Below are 21,897 nucleotides of genomic sequence, written 5' to 3'. Positions count from 1 at the left end.
TGTCATTTACTATGATGTCTTCTACTTTTCTGTTATGATATATAGTTTGATGTTATGTTGTTTGTTTTAGATACTAATTTCAATCATTTAAAACATATTCAGCAGAAATATTTGGTATGAATAACAAGTTTCATTACTAATAGGAAACAACTTAGTACAATGGACCACAATGGTTGCTAACTGAAGTAGAAGACAAGTGCTAATAGATTAACAAATCTCTTATTGATTTCCAGCAGTCCCGCTGGGGCCTGCGCCTTGTGGACAACTACGCCTGGTGTGACCTGGCTGCCTGCAGAGGCCACATCTCTTTGGCCGGTTCGGATCTGCTTCATCCATGTTGGTGCGGATTCTTGTGGATCTAGGACGACCCTCCCGCGCACGCCTCATATTCGGATCCGGTATAACGGTTGGCCCTGCATAAGGTGGCCAGAAACCCTCTGGAATGGGTGGTGTAAATCCCATCTGATAGACACCGAAAACGGAACTCAGGCGATAGACCTCGTGGACGTAGGGCTGCCATGTAAGTCGTGAATAAGCACAGCATGCCAGTGCGTGCGGACAGGGAAAGTGAAGTGCTTGGAAGTATCCACAATCACAAGTCTTAGACCCTAATGAGACTCTGTACGTACCAAGGGAGAATGAACCTGTCGGAGTCGTCTCAGCAACGGTGTATTCCGAGTTATCCCTGTCGTAAACAGTCACCGTGAAGCACCTGGCTGTCTTCAGGTTGGCCTCGATACACTTTACTAGGTATTGACTGAATTGTTGTCCAGTACCCATCTGAGCCTCGGCCTCCCTTCCCTTACGGACAAATAGCTCAGCTAGCCTTCCGTATGTGGCCTTCACCAGCGAGCAAACAGGGAGGTTTCTTACCCCCTTCAGGATTGAGTTGACACATTCAGAAATATTGGTCGTCATGTGCCCGAATCTCCGACCCTCATCACAGTACTGTGTCCACAACGAATACTCGATTCGGTTCGCCCAGTCACACATTGCCGGATTCTCAGAGCGCAGAATGTCAAACCAGTAGTCGAACTCCACTTTAGTCTTCGCATATGCGGCGTTAACAAGAAGCCTCCGGGCATCTTTTCCCTTGAACGTCAATGCAAAATTCGATGCAACGTGTCGAATGCAGAACGCCCGGTACGCAGTTGGGGGTAGCCATCCCCCATCCGGAGCCTCGAGTGCTGCCTTGATGCCATTATGCCTATCTGAAATAACTAACAGACCCGGCTGAGGTGTCACGTGCTCACGGAGGTGGGAAAGAAAGAAAGACCATGACTCAGCATTCTCACCCTCGACTAGTGCAAATGCCACGGAGAGGATGTTCGAGTTTCCGTCCTGTGCAATGGCGACTAGCAGTGTTCCCCCATACTTCCCATATAGATGGGTCCCATCAATACTCACCAAAGGCTTGCAATGACGGAATGTCTGGATACAAGGGGGGAAAGTCCAGAACAGCCTATGAAAATAAACCTGAGACTCGTCAACCTGTCCCCCAACTCGAACAGGGCAAGTCTTGAGGACGGCTACAGTGCCAAGCATCGTCAGCTGAACTCCTAAAACCCACCTAGGGAGCTCGTTGTACGACTCGTCCCAGTCCCCATATATGACGGCAACGGCCTTCTGCTTCGCCATCCATACCCTCCTGTACGTTGGCCTGAACCCAAATTGTGCGGCCGTGGCATTTTGAAGCACCTTGATGTTCACAGCTGCATCAGCCCTAACCATCGGCATAATGAAGGTGGATATCACATGGTAGTCCAGACTCCTATGGTCGCTGGAGATGGAGCTGGCGAGACATGTATGCGGACCGTTGTATCGCTTCACTTCCCAGATACCCTTCCGCTGTCGGAGACTCATCCGAATGAGCCATGTGCACCCATTCCCAAACTCAGAACACTTTCCCACATACCTGCGATAGTCAGACTCAACGACCTTGTACTGGACCCCTCGGCGGATACTGTACGTCTTCACATTGAACAGCGCCTCATCTTTATCCTGAAATTGTTGGCCAACCTGAAACTCGTTCACACCGGCAGACCCCTCGGTATCTCTAGCGCCAAATCCTGAGGGCAGCAGAGCATTTTCGTCCTGCCGCATGGCATCCAGGTCCAACGAGGAAAAATGGGGTGGATACTGCTGTGTGCCAGAACTAGATCCACCTGTAGCCCTTCTCGGAACAGTAGTTCCAACATCATCGCCGCTTTCATCAGCGATCAAATCCGGCTCCACGTCATCGTCATCTGGATCATCAAACAAACCATCACCAACACCAACCGGTGTGGGACAATGTACCTCGGTGGGAATATGTTCCCCATGCCGAACCTCATCTCCAACATTCCCGCCCAGATCGACGGCAAACGAAGGGGACGCAACAGGCTGCATCGGCGGCTCATACACAGGAGCAGAGGACGAAGCAACAGCAAGTCTCGAGCTCGACCCGGCAACCGCGGCTATAGTATTCGCATTCCGGTTTGAACCACCCGAGCTAGATACCACATCAACCAACTTAGCCAACAACTCTGGTGTCCTTACCTCGGGAAACTGCCTACGACAAAGAAACATAACCTGCAAGTCCTCGTTACTGCCGATTGTGGAACAATCAAACTTCACGGTGTCATGGAGCACCGCTGTTGGAATGCGGTAGAAAAACTTCTTGACCCTTTTAACTCCTTCGAGACCAAGCTTATCCAGCACACAGCTAACAAGAGCATCGTAGGTGGTTGTTGGCGTCACGATAATACATAGTGGATCCTTATCAGTGAACTTCACGCCGGATCGAGTTTTTCTCTTAATCGACCCTCTATAATGTACCAACACTAGGAAACTCTCCTCACTAGCCATCTCCCCACTTTGTTCATAGCATCATGAGTTCACAGCATATATATATAGCCCTGGTTCGTGCTATATATATATATATAATTCGAAACAATTTGTTTCGAATTATCACAACCTAACCTAGTAATTCGAAATAACTAAACTCGAATTCCTTACTTATAATTCGAAACAATTTGTTTCGAATTATGTTGAAACACAAGCTAACCTAGTAATTCGAATTAATTAGACTCGAATTCTTTATGTATATTTCGAGACAAATTGTTTCGAATTACCTTATGTTGTTACCTTCATAGTAATTCGAATCATATTGATTCGAATTACTTTAACTCGTTGCATGCACATAATTCGAATGAAATCAATTCGAATTACTTGAGAGCATAATTCGAATCTTATTGATTCGAATTACATAATAATTGGTCCTGGTGGATACAGGTGAAGATTTTTGATTTGACGGATTTAGGTAATTTCGAAGTCTCCTTGGTTTATTTGGGTTTTTTGCCCTATTTTTTAATTTAGTCTTCGGAATATTTTTTAATTAAATTTATCTTTTAAAAATTTTAAATTAGTCTATGTTAGTTTTTGTGTCTTTTTTTTTGTTGATAGTGTTAAAATTTGTTAATGTGGCACGTTAAGTGACAACACAATACATTTTTAAGAGTCCAATTGACTATTAACATAATAAATTTATGAAATTAGATCAAATCAAAATGACACTGTTAACAATAAAAGTGATAGAGACTAACATGACTAATTTAAAATCTTTTGAAAATCAATTAAATCCTATAGTCCAATTCAATTTTCAAAACCATAATTTCTATTTTTTAAAGTGAGAAGAAGAGAGTAAACACGGCCATAAATAAGAGAAACAGAAACGACAATAAAAAAGTTACTGTTGGAATAAAATTGATTTTAAATATTTTAAAAGATGGTTTTACCAATTTTCTAACAAAAAATAGTAAAAAAGATAATTTATTTTAATAAAATATTAGCTAATAAAATTACACAAATGTTTTTATTTTAATTTGACTTGTCTTAATTGAATCTATGTACATCAAATTGATTAAGCTCGATTTATCAATTTATACATAAATCAAATTAATTAAATTCAATTTATGCTCAAAAGTTCAAAACGTGTAAATATATCATTTTAAATATATCATTTTTTCAATCTAAATCAATCCAACCCAATATGTATTAATATGTTCTTTGTTTTTCATTAAAATGATATAAAATCAAACTTTAAATAAGCAATATAAAACTGAATCGAATTAACCTGCGTCGATTTATGCATACTACACTTAATATATTGAATTAGTCCGTTAAAATTGAATTTATCTCATTCGGGTTTTTTTTATCAAAAATTTTAGATTTTCAAAAGAAACACTCTCTCTTGAACTATTAAATCGAGGTAGCTAAAATTAATTTATGTATTTTGAGCTTTTGAGCATAAATCAAGTTTAGGTAATTGTGTAAATTGACAAATCGAACTTAACTGATTCGATTTATATAAGATTTGGCATATAACTAAACTAGAATCAAAACATCTTAGTAATTTTGTTGACCAATCATTTTATTTAAGTAAGATGCTAAAAAGAAAAAGTAACAAAATCTTAGCATATATAGCTTTCTATTTAAAACCCCAAAACAAAAAGAAAAAAAAAAGAAGAGACTGTGTATTTCTGACTTTATATTATTTCATAATAAACCTTCGCATCAACTTAACAAGAAACTCAAGAAAAGAAGCAATCTTATGCAGTGACTCTCTTCAGGATTGAAGAAAAGATAACAAAGCAACCTATGAACCATTGTCTAAGAAAAAAAAGTAGCAAATAGAACATGAATATTTACTTGAAGTAGTAGCATCGAGACCTAACTACCACGGGATGATGATAATATTTACTTGCAATACAGTTGGATTAGAAAAAGGTTACAAAACTTACAAAAAGATGAGAAGGACAATTCAATCGGATTAGATGTATGCATCTTTGAGAAAATTTACGAAGACACAGAAAACAAACACAATAAACACATCAACAAATAGATCCGAAATGGAAAAGAAACAAAGCCAACTAAACTCCTAATAACACATAAATAGTGGTGGATCCATAAATTTTATAAGAGGGGCTAAATTAAATATAAAACAAATTAACATATAATATAACAAAAAGTCAATAAAATATAATTTATAGTATATAGATTAAAATTAATAATTATATTATATAAAAATCAATATTCAACTACATACTTTTAAGTTTTTAGTATTTTTAAATTTGTTCTTTGATATTTCATATAACTAAAATGATCAATTTACTATCTGAAATAAATTTTAAAACATTCTCTTTTTCAACATATATAATCATATAATCTGCTAAAAATTTATTTTTTTATTTTATTTTAATAATTTTTATTGTTTAAAAAATATATTCAATTGTTATTGTTGTCATAAAAAAAGTCAAAATAAAAATTTTTTTATAGTTGTTAATTTTTTACATTAATCAAAACCTATATATTTCAATAATTTTTCAATTATTTATATATTTATAAGCTTTTATTGTTTTTTAAATTTATTTTTTATTTGCTACTAATATATTATAATACACATTATAATTTATACATATTAAATTACTAACATGTATTTTTTTTAGTGTGTAATATATTAAAATATATTTAATCTATAATTAATATATATTAATTATATAATAATAATAAACTAATAATACTACCTTTTTTTTTTAATGGGGGACCATGGCCACCTTAGACCCCCTTGGATCCGCCATTGCACATAAATACACACAGTTGTTCTACCAATTATATATGGCACGGAAGGCAAATTTTAGAGAGAAAGACAATACCTTTCTCTTGAAGAATTTGTGCTTAGGGATTTGCTTTCGGTTGTTGGAAGAACAAGGGCCCATGGGGTTATGCAAAACCCAATGGATATGGTCATCTTTTTTTTTGGGATAAGAGAAAGGGAATTTTTTATTTTGGTCATCTCTACAATATTCGCGTCATTATGTGAGTTTCAATTAATTCTAAGTTTAAAATGTATTTGATTTAAAGCTAATTAACTGTCATCCTAATCACAATGTGCGTTACACAAGAGGACTACATGCAGAGAGTGGAGGTTGCGACCTAGCAATTTCATCTTAGTAGGAATGCCCTCGACTCCGATGCCTCAGTCGTAGATCCTGATGGAATTTGGCGTGAGACCGCCACTAAACCCTACAAGAATCGCATCTATGGGTCATTATTCGCTAGCGGCCTCCGCACCTCTACATTGGCAGCTTCATATACCTCTGCCTCTACCACCAACCCTGCCGATTCCAAGAAAGTTGTCGACTTGAAGGAGAAGGTGCAGAAGCTCACATAGGAGCTTTACCAACAAGCTCAGCAGTCTGAACAAAGGTACAACTAGCTTCTTGCACGCGTGAGAGACACCGTTGCCATTAGGTCAGAACTGACGGAAAAAACTGGAGCGGCTAGAGCTTTTGCAAGACCAGATGGCGGTATACAATGACCAGATGCGTGTTGGAGGCAGCGCTGCTAGTGGGGCACCGACATCAACACCTAGTCCGCCGCTTCAGTAGGGGGAAGACGACGACGATGACGACAACGACGATGACAATTACCGAGATCCATAGAGTTTTAAGGATTTAATTTATTTTATGTCTATTTCATTGTATTTTTTCTTTGACTTTTTATTATATTCAGACCCTTGATATTTAATAAAATCATTGGTTGATTTATGATAATTTTAAATTTGCACCTTAATTTTGTAAAAAAAATTAATTTGACTACTAATTGTGTGGTAATTGTGCAAAAAAAAAAAAGCATACCGTCAGATTTGCCAGCGGAATAATCTGACGGTAATTGGACGCCACAAAACATAATATGGTGCCAAAGTTACCATCCAAAAATTCCGACGATAACAACCTCTTATTTTTGTCGCATTAATTACAAAATTTGATGCAAATTTTGCCAGCAATTAGCGTCGAACGAAATAATCCGCCTGTAAAAATTTTTTGGCACTGTTTATACCGTCAAATTCAATCTACTGGTAAATTCGATGGTACTCAACGTTTTTCTTGTAGTGATGCTTGATTCTCAACCCATTGCAACATTAATGGCTGGTACTCTGAAGCTTGACAACTCGGGTGCTGCCTTCGACAAACATTTTCTATACAGGTCTATAGTGGGTGGATTACAATATGCCACCATTACTAGGTCTGATATCATATTCTAAGTGAAAAAGGTATCTCAATTTATGCATGCTCCCATGGAACAACATTGGAAGGAAGTAAAAAGAATACTGCGCTACTTGGTTGGGACAATTGACTTTGGTCTTGAAATACATAAAATCTAGGAGTTCAGAATCTTAGCCTTTTGTATCTCGAATTGGGTAACAGACCTAGTGTAACACCCTAATACTTTTAAATTGAGTTAAGCTTTATTTGGATTATATTTAATAGCTGATATTCAAAACCTTGTGAAATTTTTCTTTTAAAACAAATGTGAAATATTTATATAAAATAATTTATAGATAAAAATGTTGAATAATTAGTTTTTATTAGAATAGTTACTAGTTGAAAAATATAAGTGGATTTGAAAATACTAACATGAAAAATCAGTGTACTAAACTATGAAGGTACAACAATGACAAGCTTTACTCATACCAAATAAAAAAGGAAATATAATAGTTACATTGCAATCAGTCAATAAGGATAAAATAAGACACATAAAAAATCCTAATTCTCTTAATTTGTTTAACTATGGCTAAAACAATCGCATATTCTTTCTTCTTAAGGTAAATGTTTAATGTTTTGTATCTACGTCCTCGATGGCTTGCTCCCACTAGTACACCTGTCTTTTCACCTCAACTGTATTACTTCGTACTGCATCGTTTCTGAAGATGGTACGGAGAGAGGGGTGAGAAACAAAAGTTTCTCAGTAGTTTATCTATATGGTGTCATCGTATCCATCCCCAGCCACTCCGAGTTTTAAAATAAAAACAGTGATGATGCAATGTTGTTCAATTATTATTTTCAAAAGTCTTGATTAGTCGGAGTGGTGTGACTTTTAGATGCTTCTCATTTACTTATGTTATGACATGTGTAATGCATACAAAATGGCTATAGCGTTAAAACATATAAAGGTAACTCATAAACCTTGGTATGATGTTCTCATAGGCCATAAAGCAAGACAAAATAAATAATAAATAAGAGAAGAATAGTAACATTACCATAGATAAGTCAAACAGAATAGATCTGAATGAAATAAAGATCTTAAACAATATCATACATCATACAAAAAGGAACTTTGAAAAAAAGAAGGATCTTTGAATGCAATAATAAACATAATCATAAATAAAAAAAAAAGATAAAAGAAGAACAATCATGATCACACTTTTCATTGTACTTTTCATTACTTTTTCTTGTAGCTTTTATAGAAGGTATTGAGCTTAAACCGGTATAAAAGGTGGGAGTCCCCTTTCCTTACCGAAAGTTCTTATTCCAAACGTTTTGACGATCACCTTCCCTTACCGAAGGATCATATCGATATCTTGTCTTTGGGGGTCACCTTCCCTTACCGGAGGATAATTCCCTCAGTTCAATTTACAATTAAGGTTATTTAGATATACACAAGAAAAGAGTTATATCAACAAAGATATCTTATTATATAAAATTGATGGGAGTCTCCTTCCCTTACCGAAGGTTCCCAAAAGTTTGCCGATCACCTTCCCTTATCAAAGGATCATCTCGATTATCTTGTCTTTGGAGGTCATCTTTCCTTACCGAAGGATTATTTCCTCAGTTCTTTATGCACATAAGATTTTTATTATAATGCATAATGCGTATGAAGGAAAGAGACATTATCATGACATCTAATGCTAACATCTATATATGACATAAAAATTAGCATAAAACCCCTACCTTGAGTGAAGTTCCGTTAGGTATTCCGATGCAAATAGATGCGGTTTGTTAGTGAAGAGAGACTTGTTTCATGGCTAGACTTTGTGTATACTAGAATTTTTTGTATAGAAAAAGAGAATAGAATGAGAAAGGAAGGATCAAATAGCTCTCAGGTATGTGCAGATTATGTTAGGAGGCATTTAGGTGAAATCTTCAATCTGAATCGTCACTTTGTGAGTCCTATAACTTTTTTTACATTTGGAATTTGGAATTAGCTATTAGAGACAAATTTATAGAGAATTGAATTAGCTTTAAAACGAATCCTAAATGAAGTCAATCGAATAACCACAGCTTGAGATATTTTTGAAATATTGTTAGTATATCAGGCTGACTGATAAGAGCGCGATTTTCTACTCTGAACTTGTAACCGATTTATCTACCTAATTTAATTTGAATTTAATTTTATACTGAACTTAAGGAATAGAGCTAGTATTCTTATCTTTTTATATAACAAAATATCATTCAAATCTAATAAATGTAGAATTAGTTATAACTATGTTTTAAAAGGTTGTTTACTGTCGGTTAGAGATTTACTACCACTAATGCTTTCATATGTTTAAATTTTAAATTCAAATCTTAAATCATTACCATTTTAATTAATTAATTAGTTATTAAAAAAATGACTTGATTCAAAAAGTTAGGATGTTACACCTAGTAGATAGAAGATCAACTTCAGGCTACTGTCTATTCTTTAGAGTGAATCTCATAAGCTGGTCGAGTAGGAAACAAGCAGCAATAGCCAGATCAAGTGCAGAGGCTGAATTTAGAGTCCTTGCTGATGCCATGACTGATACCATATGGCTGCAAAAAATTTTTCGTGAAATGCACATTCCAGCTGGACCATCTCCAACCTTGTTCTGTGACAATCAAAGCATAATCTTTATGAGACAGAATTTAATTTTACACCACCGCTCAAAACACTTTGAGATTGATCTTCATTTTGTTCGAAATCGAGTTGTAGATAGAAAGGCATTCGTAATTTACATTCCATCATAGGATCAAATTGCTCATGCACTAACAAAGCCTGTAAGTCATGATGCTTTCCTAAGGTTCAGAACCAAAGTGAGATTGATTGAATAACCTAAGCTCAGTTTAAGAGAGAATGTTAGAGTAAGTAGAGAAGAAGTCGTTGTTGACTGATAGAATTGCTAAAAATTAGGAGTTAGTTTCTAGCTCAATTGAGTTAGTAGGGAGTTACTTATACTGATCTGGCAATTCTATTAGAAGGGTTGTTAGTTTGTTAAAAAATTCTCTCCCTAGTTACTACTATAAATATAAGGATCTAGCTCCCTTTTTGTAATAAATCAGAACTAATGAACTCTCACACATTTTTTTATTACATTTTCTCTCCGCCTTCATCTCTCTCCTTTCTATTCTTACCTTCTCTTCTCAGATCTATAGAGTTTCTGATACCTTTTCATAGTATCAGAGTTTTAGGTTTTGATTTATGACAGCATCAAATTAAATTTCAACTAGTTATATAATTAAATTTCAACTAGTTATAGCAAAATAAATTTATTGTTTTCGAGTTCTGATTTTATTGCTTTTGCTGTTAAAATTATATAATTTCATTTTTATTGTATTTTTATTTCTGAAATAAAAATAAAACACTACCAAAACACACAAAAACTTTAAGAAAATAAAAAATTTAGAATTAAACTTGTAAAATTTTAAAATAATCACATTCACCATAAAGATTAATTAGGGCATTAATTTTCACTTGATTAGAGACAGTTCTTTATGCACATGTCCTTGACCGAAAAATTTGAGTAATGGACTATTAGTTTTATTATCTTAAAATTTGGGTAAACTTTACTCAAAAAATAAAATACAAGATGACTTTTCAACAAATAATATATAATTTTTTTAGAATAAATAAGAATTTGATCTATTTTTACATTTAGTTAAAATTGAACTCTTAAGTACTTTTCTATGAGTGTTGTACTCTATTAGTAGTTTAGTCTCTCTCTAATTATTTTATTAGAGATTTTTTTAATGATAAAAATAAAGTTGAGCTGCAAAATGAAATTATAAAGTCAACGCTTATATATCTTAAGAAAATTTTATTTTTTTTATTCTCAAATATTTTTTCTTGATCAATCTCTTTTTTTTTTCTGGCTTTCTTCTTTCACTAACATAATACATCTTTTTTGGGTTTACGAGAATTTATGATTTTGGAATTTATTTTTGTGTTTCTTAGTAGAGAAAACTAGAAACTCTATTTGAGATATTAATTATAGAATTTTCTAAAGGTAATATACTAAAATAAATAATTTTTTTTGGTTAAATAATTCTGACAATAAATAGTAATAATCCACTTACTCAGAATAATAATGATGAATAGGTTTTGAGGTTTTTCTCCTCAAATAATGTGAGAAATATTTTATTAACTAATGCAAAAAAAATTCATTTACTAAGAAATAAAATATTAGAGTTGATTTCTTTTTATCTTAAATATGATTAAATGATAGTAATTTTTATATTTATAATATATTAATATTAATTTATATACTACTCAACTATTAATTTAGCCTTTAAAATTCTCAACACTTGTTAAAATAGCTTTTACATTTAAATAATCAAATTAATTCCTAAATTTATAAATCATAAATCTTCACTTGTTCTTAATTTAATTATCGTTTACCTCATATTATATTATATTATATATATAAATTTTAATAGAACTAAATTAGGATGATTACAGTAACGATGTAAGTATTGTTAAAATTAAAGTTATATATTTTTTTAATATTTTAATAATATTTTTTTTAAGAAACACATTTTAAAAAAGCGTTATTTAACAATAAAAAATGTTATTTTAATTTTAATAATATTTTTTAAAAATCATAACAATCTTAGTATAATCATATTGAAATAATACATATATATATATATATATATATATATATATATATATATATATATATATATATATATATATATATATATATATATATATATATATATAAAAGTGTATCAATATATAATAATGTCTCTATTAGTTTAATAAAAATATAATTAGTTAGATGAGAAGTGACACTTATTAATAATTATTTTAAAAGATTTTGAAATTCAAGTTTTGTAAATAGCAAAAAATATTTTTTATGGATTAATATAGTGAATAATAATTCAAGAATGGAAGTTGTGCACTAATTTTTTTCTTATCTCATTATATTAATAATATAATAATATTTAAAAATAATAATAAATTGTCTAAAATACTCAAAGTTATCTTATTTTTTATTAAGATAATATTTAATTTGATCTTTAAATTTTTACGCGAAACTCAATTTAATCCATAAAATTTCGATTGCCTTTATTTAGTTTTAAAATTTAGCGAATATGACTTATGTTAGTCCCTGTGACACATAAACGTTAAATGAATGCTCACGTGAATAAGTGATTGCCACAATATGTTATAATTCTATATAACGACGTTATTTTGGTTTTTGTACTTAAATAATCCAAAAACAACTTCACAAGTGATATTTATTAAAAATTTTCCTTCCAAATCAAGTGATATCTAACTGTCCTTAGTATATTTTGGACTATTTGAAAGCCAAATCAAAATTGCACCATATTACAAGTTTCAGTGTGGTATCTAACTGTTCAGGTCAATGTTTTATTAATGTTTGCGTGTTAAAAATTATCTTAGAGATTAATATGAGTCACTTTTGTAAAGTTTAAAAATTAAATTAAAGATTATTTTTTTATTTATTCCGTAATTAGTATTAAAATAATTGAATAATATAGATATAATAAATATGTAATTAAATGAAATAATAGATATTAAGTTAAAGAGTTTAATTTTGATGTACTATAAAATATTTTATTCTATTATTTTGGATGACCATATATATAATAAATATCTGACTTTTTTAAAGTTATACAATCACTTAAAAAAAATACGTTAATTTATACCATAAGTAATTTTTAAATTAAAATAATAAAACTCATAAATAATAAATATTACATATTTAAAAATAATTAAAATATTATTTTATTATTTTACTAATATTACAAACTTTAGAAAATCTTGTTTTATACCATAAATATAAAAAATACACGTAAAACTATTTCATATTTACAAGGTATTAAAATTAAATTGTTTCCTTGGAACGAAAACATGCTTTCGCCAAACCCAACTTCCCCATCCCCCACCCCCAAAAAAAAAAAAAAAGTTGGGTTTTGCATAACCCCAAAGGTCCCTCTTCTTCCAAAATAAGCACAAATTCCTCAAGAGGAAGGGATTAGAGGCAGGTATTGTCGTCGCCGATGACGTTGCTGCCGCCGCTGTTGTCATAGAAGTTGTGTTCTCCGCCGCGCAACACTCTCAGCTTCACCACCACCGTCCACCCGGAGCAACCCCATTTTGTACTTTATTCAAACAGCAGTGAAGCCCTTGGGTCGCCGAGTCGCCGCTATTACTTTACAACAATCACATTGTAATTCTTTTCCTCTCTAATATTTGTCTTCCGTGCCATATATAATTGACAGAACTTTCGTTCGTGTTTATGTGTTATTAGGAGTTGATTTGGCTGTGTTTGTTTTCCATTTTGGGTCTATTTGTTTCTGTGCTTATTGTGTTTGTTTTGTGTGCCTTGATAAATTTGCTCAATGATCAATACTGGATACATCTAATCCAATTGAATTGTCTTTCTCATCTTCTTGTTATGTTCTGTAACGTTTTCTAATCCAACTGCATTGCAAGTAAATATTATCATGATCCAGTGCAAGTTAGGGCCTGATGTTACTGATTCAAGTAAATATTCATGTTCTATTGCTGCTTTTCTTAGGAAATTGGTTCATAGTTTGCTTTGTTATCTTTTCTTCAACCCTGAAGAGAACCACTGCATAAGATTGCTCTCTTCTTGAGTTTCTTAATAAGTTGGTACCAAACACTGTAAGTGGTTAGAGACCTTTTTAATTTGAGATGTTACAATTTGTTTTTTCATTAATTCCCCTTCTTGATGTTCTACTTAGAAGTTATAATGCTACTCTTGTGGAATTACTTTCTTTCTTTCTTCTTCTTTAAAGCAATTTAACATTTGACTTTGTATGTTTCTCTGTTTTCTAGCACTTTTCCTTCTATAAAATTTAAGTTTCGGATTCTTTGTGTTGCAAAAAAGGAAAAAAAAGAGCAAGATCCACATCAGAGAAGCCACTGGATGCAAAGGTTTATTATATAATAATATAACAGAAAAACAATGTTATTGGTACAAAAATGTTTGAGTACTGCTAGGGAGCCAATGGCCTAAGCATACAATGTGTACACAATTCATCTCTAATACCATATCATGAAACCACTCATTCCAAAAGCGTAACCTGACAGGACAATGTAACACTAATGGTCATATCTCTAATACTTCCTAAACCTCTATTGTACACATTGTACGCTTAGGCCATTGGCTCCCTATACTTATTCAAAATGTTTATATTCCAAAGTCTCTTATCTTTTTTTATTTGAAAATTTGAATATTTCCTATCATCCCTTCAATCTTTTGCAACATTATTGTGTTCTCTTTTACCCTGTGGCAACTATTTGTGATCTTAACCCTACAGAATTGTGTTTAATGTCATTATTTCAGCCTAGAAACAAAATTCTTAGACAAAATCATATTCATCCTTGGTTACAAACTCAAGTATATGATTGAAGAGAGGGACTTATAGCACAGGTACTAATGATGATGCAATCATGCAAAACAAAGACTCTTTAAAAAAAAAAAAGATGATTTTGCAAGTAGAAACTTCTTTCTCATCTTTTTTCAATTCTTTAACCTTAGAAACAAGGCCGCATTTTATTGGGTGCAACAAGCTTTGTTAACTCCCACATCCATGCCTCTACAATAGCAGACCTTTATTTTTATCACCACTAAAAAGTTTTCTGTTATTTGTTGAGAGCTTTCTTTTCTGTTTTCAAATGAATGTTGGAATGCAAATAGTATGGTGTACCTTAAAACTGTGATATTATAAACAAATGGGAATGATGAGGAACAGTGAGGAATAACAAATGAGAAATGATTAGGAATAGTGAGGAATAAGAGTAGTATGGCGTACCTTAAACCTGCAACCATTGCTCTCCGCATCTCTCTATATTTTGTTTGTCCATCACTTTTATTGGCTATTGGCATATTACATTCAATGTCATTGGTCTTTTGTTTTACATTGTTGATAGGTTAAGTGCATATATACCAAACTACAAACCTTCCATGCATTGTGAAAATATAATATTTGTATAGAAATGATTAATTTTGATTTGTAATAACTTCTATTGTGTAGCAGGAGGAAAGGAGCTTCTGTGCAGATATTTGGTACCAGGAATAAATCCTAAACCCTGGCTTTTGTATAGGGTTCATTGTTCTCTATTTCTTATTGCTTTTCTCTCTTTATTAGTTCCTCATGAAGCCTGTGCAAAGCAGCAACACTGCAAAAAGCAAATTAAAACTATCCCAAAGGGCTAAAAGCAAACGGAAGAGAGACCTAAAAGAAAAAGATGTTGTATTAGTGGAGACCCCATCTCAGTTCTCATTTGCTATAGCCAGAACTGCAGTTGCTCAGATCTGTCAGTCAGTTGGATATAAAAAATCTACACAGGGTACTCTTGAAAACTTCACCAATGTTGCTATGAAGTATCTCGAAGCAACAGCAAGAACAGCTGCCTCTTTCGCCAACACTTCCAATCGGACTGAAGCTAATCTATTTGACCTCATCAATGGCATTCATGATCTGTACTCTGTTCAAGGGTTTCCCAGTGGCTCAGAGATGCACAAGAATGACTTACTAAGGTCTGGAGCTTTGAAAGAGATTATGAACTTTGTAAAGTACTCTAACGAAGTACCATTTTCCAAACCAATTCTACACAAAAATGTCTCAGGAATTCCAAAGTTAGAATCAATCACTGATTCTAGCTCCTCATGTTCTAATAAAACAAAAGGTCAAGGTTTTCATATTCCAAGATGGCTGCCAGAGTTTCCCGAGGAAAGGTTGTACAAGAATTGTCGTAAGGTTTCGGTTAAGGAGAGGAAATTCGGTGAGAAACTCTGGGAACATTCGCTTGGAGCAGAACATTTCAGTGGTAATTTGGAAGAAAATAAAAGCGAATCACAGATCAATGGGATTAATGGGAAAGAAGAGAAAGATACCAGGATTGTTTTGGCACAGGGAAGAGGAAAAGTGAAGTTTAGGATGGGTGGAGTGGGTGGGGAGGAAGAGAAGCGTGTTGATTTAGGTGTGAATATGATGAATCGTGTCTGCAAAGGAAGGAAACGAGTTTCTTGGAATCTTGATAAATTAAATAACTGTATGGCTGTGGAAAATGAAGATGACATGAGTGCATGCAAGAGAACGAAGATTGCATAGCTTTTATGGTGATGCTGAAGGGTGTGGCTGGGCAATGAGTGAAAAATTTTTGATAGTAATTAGAATGTAATGTAGATAGCATTTACATATAATAGATTGATATATGGATTTTCCTCTGTCTTCTACTCAAGGTGTAGAACTCGTTTCATTGTGCAAAAAGGATTTTGTGTAGCCGCTAGGGCGGGTAAGGAGCGTCGTGTTTTGTATGAAACCAAAATATCAAAAGCAGATATGCAAGTTGGTTTTAGACCCCATTTGATGTTAGAAAACGGAGCGTGCGAGCGGAAGAGCAAAATTTGTGCAATTGATGCAAAAGGAATATTAACTATTTTACTAAAAAAATATGATATAATAAAGCTACAAAATGAGTTAAGTACTCTGTCTTAACCAAATTATTAACGAGATATAAAGTGGTAATTTGTAATGCCTCACCCGAAAATATTTTAAGTGAAGTTGTGTCAATCATGACACTAGTAAAAAGTGATATAATTTTGTTCTATTTTAATAATATGAATTAATTGTTATAATTTACTGTTAACTAGTTTTTTTTTTTAACTTGCTATTTTATTAAATCACTCAACAAATTAGTTCTTGATAGTTTATGTTTGTTTTTTGTTGTTGGTCTGTGTTGTTGGAATCAACTATGAAAAATCATTTATTTTTAATTAATAATAATGTTTAAAATTTAATATTTTTAGATTAATCTAATTTTTATTTTTTTAAAATAGGTGAACAAATTTGAGTTGAAAAAAATTTAGTTAAAAAATACAATTTTTTAATTATTTGAAGGTTTGTGAATGGCCTATAGAAGAAGGGTTAAATCTATAGTCTTCTTTCTTCAATCCTTTTAGCTTTTTGCTTCTGACTGGAATTGGAACTTAGTTGCTAATGCATCTGTAAGATAAAATTCAGGAGACGATTTTATTTTGTCTCTTTACGAAGCGTTCAGAAACAGAGTAACAAGTTACTTTCGAATAATTGTGACTTCTGAGAAATATGCAATGTAGGAGACACTTTTGTTTTATCTCTTAGTGAAATGAAATAGAAGAAGAGTAGAGAAAAGAAAATCACACATCCATGTATCCTGGTTCGGCCATCATGTGCAATGTGACCTATATCCAATCTTTTCCACAACTATAGAAAAATTTTCATTATCTTTCACAAAGATTATAAACACCAATTTTTCTAGGATTAAACCCAATCCTATCTGGAACAAACCTAGCTTCTATCCAAGTTAGATTTGACTAGGTTCATTCTCTAAATTTTCAACCACTAAGTGCTCACCCAACTTAGCAAAGGAATCCCCTCAGGATCATGTGTACAAAACTGAAAAACGTACAAAAAAGCTTTGCTATAATTTTCTGGGTTTTCTTATATCTCTCTTTGCCTTTTCTTCCAATGGTTTTTACTGATTCCTTACTTAATGCCTTTTTTCATTGAGAAGAAACAAAGAAAAGACGAACATCGAAGAAGAGAAAATTCAATGTAAATCTCTGAAGAAGAAGAAAGGAATAGCTTGTAAGATATGAGAACCCAAACAGTGTGCTCAATCTTTAAATCAATCTCTGGTCGTTTACCCCTTTAATAGAGAAGTAAAGTTTTCCAAGCTTGAAACTTGGCATAAACTTTTGACTTCCTTCTTTCCCAAATATTACAGCAACAACACTAGGGCAGAAGATAGTAGCAATGATTAAAGGCAACATGCAAACAAACCTTGCTACTTCTCTTTCATCCCTTTTCAATCTTCATCAAGGATCTCAGTCGTATATCAAAACTTTAGCTCCAAATTTGATTCTTGATCCTTGATATGTAGCAGAGCTTCATAGCCTCTACTTTCTTCAATTTTTCAGTTCGATGCTTGAGGAAGAATAGCCTTCAATAAGTTATCAATGAAGCACCAAGTTGAAAAAGATTTTTTGATTTACCTCTTGAATTGATCTTAGCTTTCTGAATCTTAGATTTTGACTTGCTTAAATTTGGTAATCCCTTTTTTCTTTTTTGATTTGAACCTTAATCAGACTTCTTTTTTCTTGCTTTCCTTTTGGAGTGTTTCATGTGGATGAGAGAAGAGAAAGGAGAGAAAGGAGAGAAAATGAGTTCGGTCACAAGTTTGCTTCAAATGGAAATGTGTTGCTTCTTTTCTTTTTGGATAGTAATATTCAACAATTCCTTGGGCCATTAGTTGGTAAATGGGTACTTATGGGCCTGAACCATTTTAAAACTTTGTTAGCTTGTTATTAGGCCTTATTTGATTCCAATAATCTTCTGCATAATAAACAAACTAATCGCATACATAATTGAGTTTTTAATCCAATAATAAGATTTAGTCATCATCACTTAATTTATTATTTTTTTAAACTCAACAATCTCCCCTTGATAACAAACATTATAAAATAAATTTGTAAATAAAAGAAATGAGAAGAGTTTGATGAACTTCCCTTTGATGATTCAATCTTCAAGTTGAACTCTCCCTTTCTTTCATTTTGAAAGCTCCCCTGAATGTGAGCTTTTTCTTAACTTGCAATAATTATTCAAGTAATTTCCATGCAAAAAATATACTTATAGATAAAGTTAATTATCCAAAACAATTCAATAGCCATCTCTTTTGAACCAGCCCAATAGCTTGTTTGTCAGAAAATGTTATAAACTTTTTAGTTCTCAAAAATAATCATTCAGCATCAACCAATCATAAAGCAAATATCAATCAGAATAATGATCAAAAGTATTTTAATCAAATTTCAAAATCAGAGCATTAAATTTCACAATTAGAGCTGCAATAATTCAATATTTTCAAAACAGCAGCCTCAACCAATTAGTACCAAATAATTCACAAATAATTCATGCTAAAACGGCAGTACTAATTGTTCATTAATTAAACATCCTAACAATTCATTTTACTCACTCCCCTTTTATTATCAAGGAGGAGTAGTATTTCCTACACAAAAGTTTTGTTAGGCATAAAAAAGTGTATAAATTCAAGTTAAAAACCTACAAGTAACTATTACAGTTATTCAAAACAAACAAGAAAGTATGAAAGTAATATAATGGAAACTTCAGACAATAGTTTTTCAGAATTAACATCATCAGCATCATTTGACAAGGAGCTAGACATTAGATTCCTCATCCTTGGTTCTCAATATATCTTCTTCTTCTTTCTCAGACATCATTTGGTCATCTTCCAATGATTCAACGTACTTGAGAAGTACTTCAACTCTGCTTTGGGACTTTCTTAAAGAGTTTTCATTTTGAATTGCAAGTCTCCTAACTTGTTGGCTAGAGTTAATCATGTGCTTGGTCAAGTTCACAAACTCCTGTAGAACATCTTTCACAATTTCATTGACCAAGTATTTATTAGAAGTTGATGTACCAACAACAGATGGAGGAGGAATACTTTTATCTTCTTCTTTCGTAACCGTATCTCTCGCAGCCTTTGTCCCTGTTTTCTTTGTCTGTTTGACTGCACCACCGCCTTTAAGAGATAAAATTATATTCTCTTGGATCTCATTATTTAGATCAACACTAAAGTGTTCAAAGAAATAAGTCAAAAACATGTCATATGGTAATGAAACATTTTTTCACTTTTGATACAATCATATATATAGTGCATCATCAAATAAGCAAAAGAAATTTCAGTTTTGTTGATGATGGTATAGAGAACTAATGTGTCATATAGAGTAACGCGTTGATATGAACCGCTTTGGGGTAAGAGAATGTGGGTAATAATGCGGTGTAACTGGGCTTTGACAGGACTTAGGACTCGATGGTTAGGAGTAACACCATCCATGAGAAAAATGTTCTCACAAATGTTGGCTAAAATATCCTTGTATGAAATACCTAAATCATTGTCTCATTTACCAGTGATGTAGGCATTAACACTAACATCATAGTAGTCTAGGGCTTCACTAATGAATTCTTTATTTAAATGAATTTCACGGCCTTTAACATAAGAGTGAACAAATTACTCATGATAGTACATATTGACATAAAATTCTCTAACTAAATTAGGATAGACTGATTTTCAAATTTCAAATAAATTTTTTCAATCCAGATAAATGATGTTTTCAACAAAGTTTATCCCCTTTTTAGCTAAAGCCTTTAAGTCAGCCACATATATTGAACACAAAGGTCTTTTAGAAACAGTAGCTCTATGAAATTTATAGTTCATACTAAATGAAAAACAGAGAAAATCATAGTGAGAATGTGGAAGGTTACCAAAATGTGATTTGAATCCTACAGAATTTGAATTTTCAGGTTCTTTCACAGAGTTGAGAAAAGGTCGACGGTTACCTTTGGGTGCTTTACTCGAGGGTGCTGAACGTCCTTGTGGACGTGATGAGGAACGAGGAGGAGGAGACAATGAAAGTTCTTCCTCAGTCATGGGCTTCTTCCCCTTGGCGTTAGCCCTAGAAGTTCCAACCTCAGGTGGTGTCATTGATAAACGACGAGATGTTATCTTAGTGCATGCCATGATTTTTAGAACTGGAGAGGAATGTGAAGAGGATGCGAGTGTATATGAATGTGGGTGTGAGCTTGACCATTTGGTAGAGAATTTCTAGGAGCATGATAGGAGTCAATGCCTCTTTGTATAGCAACCTTCTTTCTCATCTTTATGAAAGTAATTAATGCAGTTTTGAGAATTGATGAAGGTTGAAAGAGAAGATGAACTGTTCACAAGGTGTAACTGCTATAAATGCTTGAATTTTGAAACCACAAAAATGTAATTTAAAAATATTTGAAAAGGTGTTTCAAAAATAAATGGAGATGAAAAGACAAGTCAAAGAAAATTTTTGAAATCTAAACTTGATTTAATTTGGTAAAAAATTCAAAAAAAATAAGAATTTTAAATTTATGATCAAGAATCCAATGAAGCCGACATCATAGAATAAAAATTTTCTTTCGGGCTCAATGATAGTTTTAAGGAAACACAATGGACCACTAAAGATTCAGTATTGACCCCAATAAATTCAAAAGTACCAACACTCAGTCTTATATCCAGAGAACTTAGAGGGATTCATTATTTGTCCAGTTTTGTCTCCTATTGACCTGAGAGACAAAAATAATCAGAAAGCAATATCATCAAATTAAGGGATTGATTTAGCACAAAAAATACACAGGACAGTTCTCAACTTGCAAAATCTATTTTCAGATAGTGGTTTTGTAAATATATCAGCAAGTTGATTTTCAGATTTTATAAATTAAATATCAATGGTTCCCTTTTGCACATATTCTCTAATAGAGTGAAATCTAACTTCAATGTGCTTGGTTCTAGAGTGCAGAACAGAGTTTTTAGAAATATTTATTGCGCTTATATTATCACACATTAAGGGAATATTATTGACTTGTAATTTGTAATTTGAAAGTTGGGTTTTAAGCCATAATAATTGAAAACAACAAGAGGAAGCGGCTATGTATCCAACCTTTGCCATGGACAATGTAACATTAGCTTGTTTCTTGCTAGACCACACATTTAGTGACTGTCCATGAAAGCAGCAAATCCCTTATGTGCTCCTTCTATCAATTCGGTCACTAGTAAAATCTGCATCGCAATAACCCACTATACAAAACTCATTAGATTTAGGATACCAAAGACCAAAATTAGAAGTTCCATTTATATATCTAATGATTCTCTTGACAGCTGAAAAATGGGATTCTTTTGGGTGTGATTGAAATCTAGAACAAATTCCAATACTAAGAACTATGTCCGGTCTAGAGGAGGTTAGATATATAA

General features: G+C 32.8%; 1 protein-coding gene across 4 annotated transcripts; it reads left to right on the top strand.

Annotated features, from left to right (window-relative positions):
- Positions 1-12,890: 12,890 nt before the first annotated feature.
- Positions 12,891-16,421, top strand: LOC112720401 (uncharacterized). 4 transcript variants are annotated; one of them, XM_025771339.3, is made up of 4 exons: positions 12,891-13,255; positions 14,399-14,485; positions 15,090-15,121; positions 15,204-16,421. In XM_025771339.3, exon 4 carries the CDS (start codon positions 15,210-15,212, stop codon positions 16,167-16,169), a length of 960 nt encoding a protein of 319 aa, XP_025627124.1. In that variant the 5' UTR covers positions 12,891-13,255; positions 14,399-14,485; positions 15,090-15,121; positions 15,204-15,209; the 3' UTR covers positions 16,170-16,421. The 4 variants fall into 4 exon arrangements, with proteins under 4 accessions (XP_025627124.1, XP_025627125.1, XP_025627127.1 ...); XM_025771342.3 differs by having other exon boundaries at positions 12,937-13,255; positions 15,093-15,121; XM_025771340.3 differs by lacking the exon at positions 14,399-14,485 and having other exon boundaries at positions 12,931-13,255.
- The last annotated feature ends 5,476 nt before the right edge of the window (positions 16,422-21,897 follow it).

This window comes from Arachis hypogaea, chromosome 11 (genome assembly GCF_003086295.3).
Source record: "Arachis hypogaea cultivar Tifrunner chromosome 11, arahy.Tifrunner.gnm2.J5K5, whole genome shotgun sequence".
Taxonomy (NCBI): Eukaryota; Viridiplantae; Streptophyta; class Magnoliopsida; order Fabales; family Fabaceae; genus Arachis; species Arachis hypogaea.
This window is presented reverse-complemented; position numbering and strand designations above follow the sequence as displayed.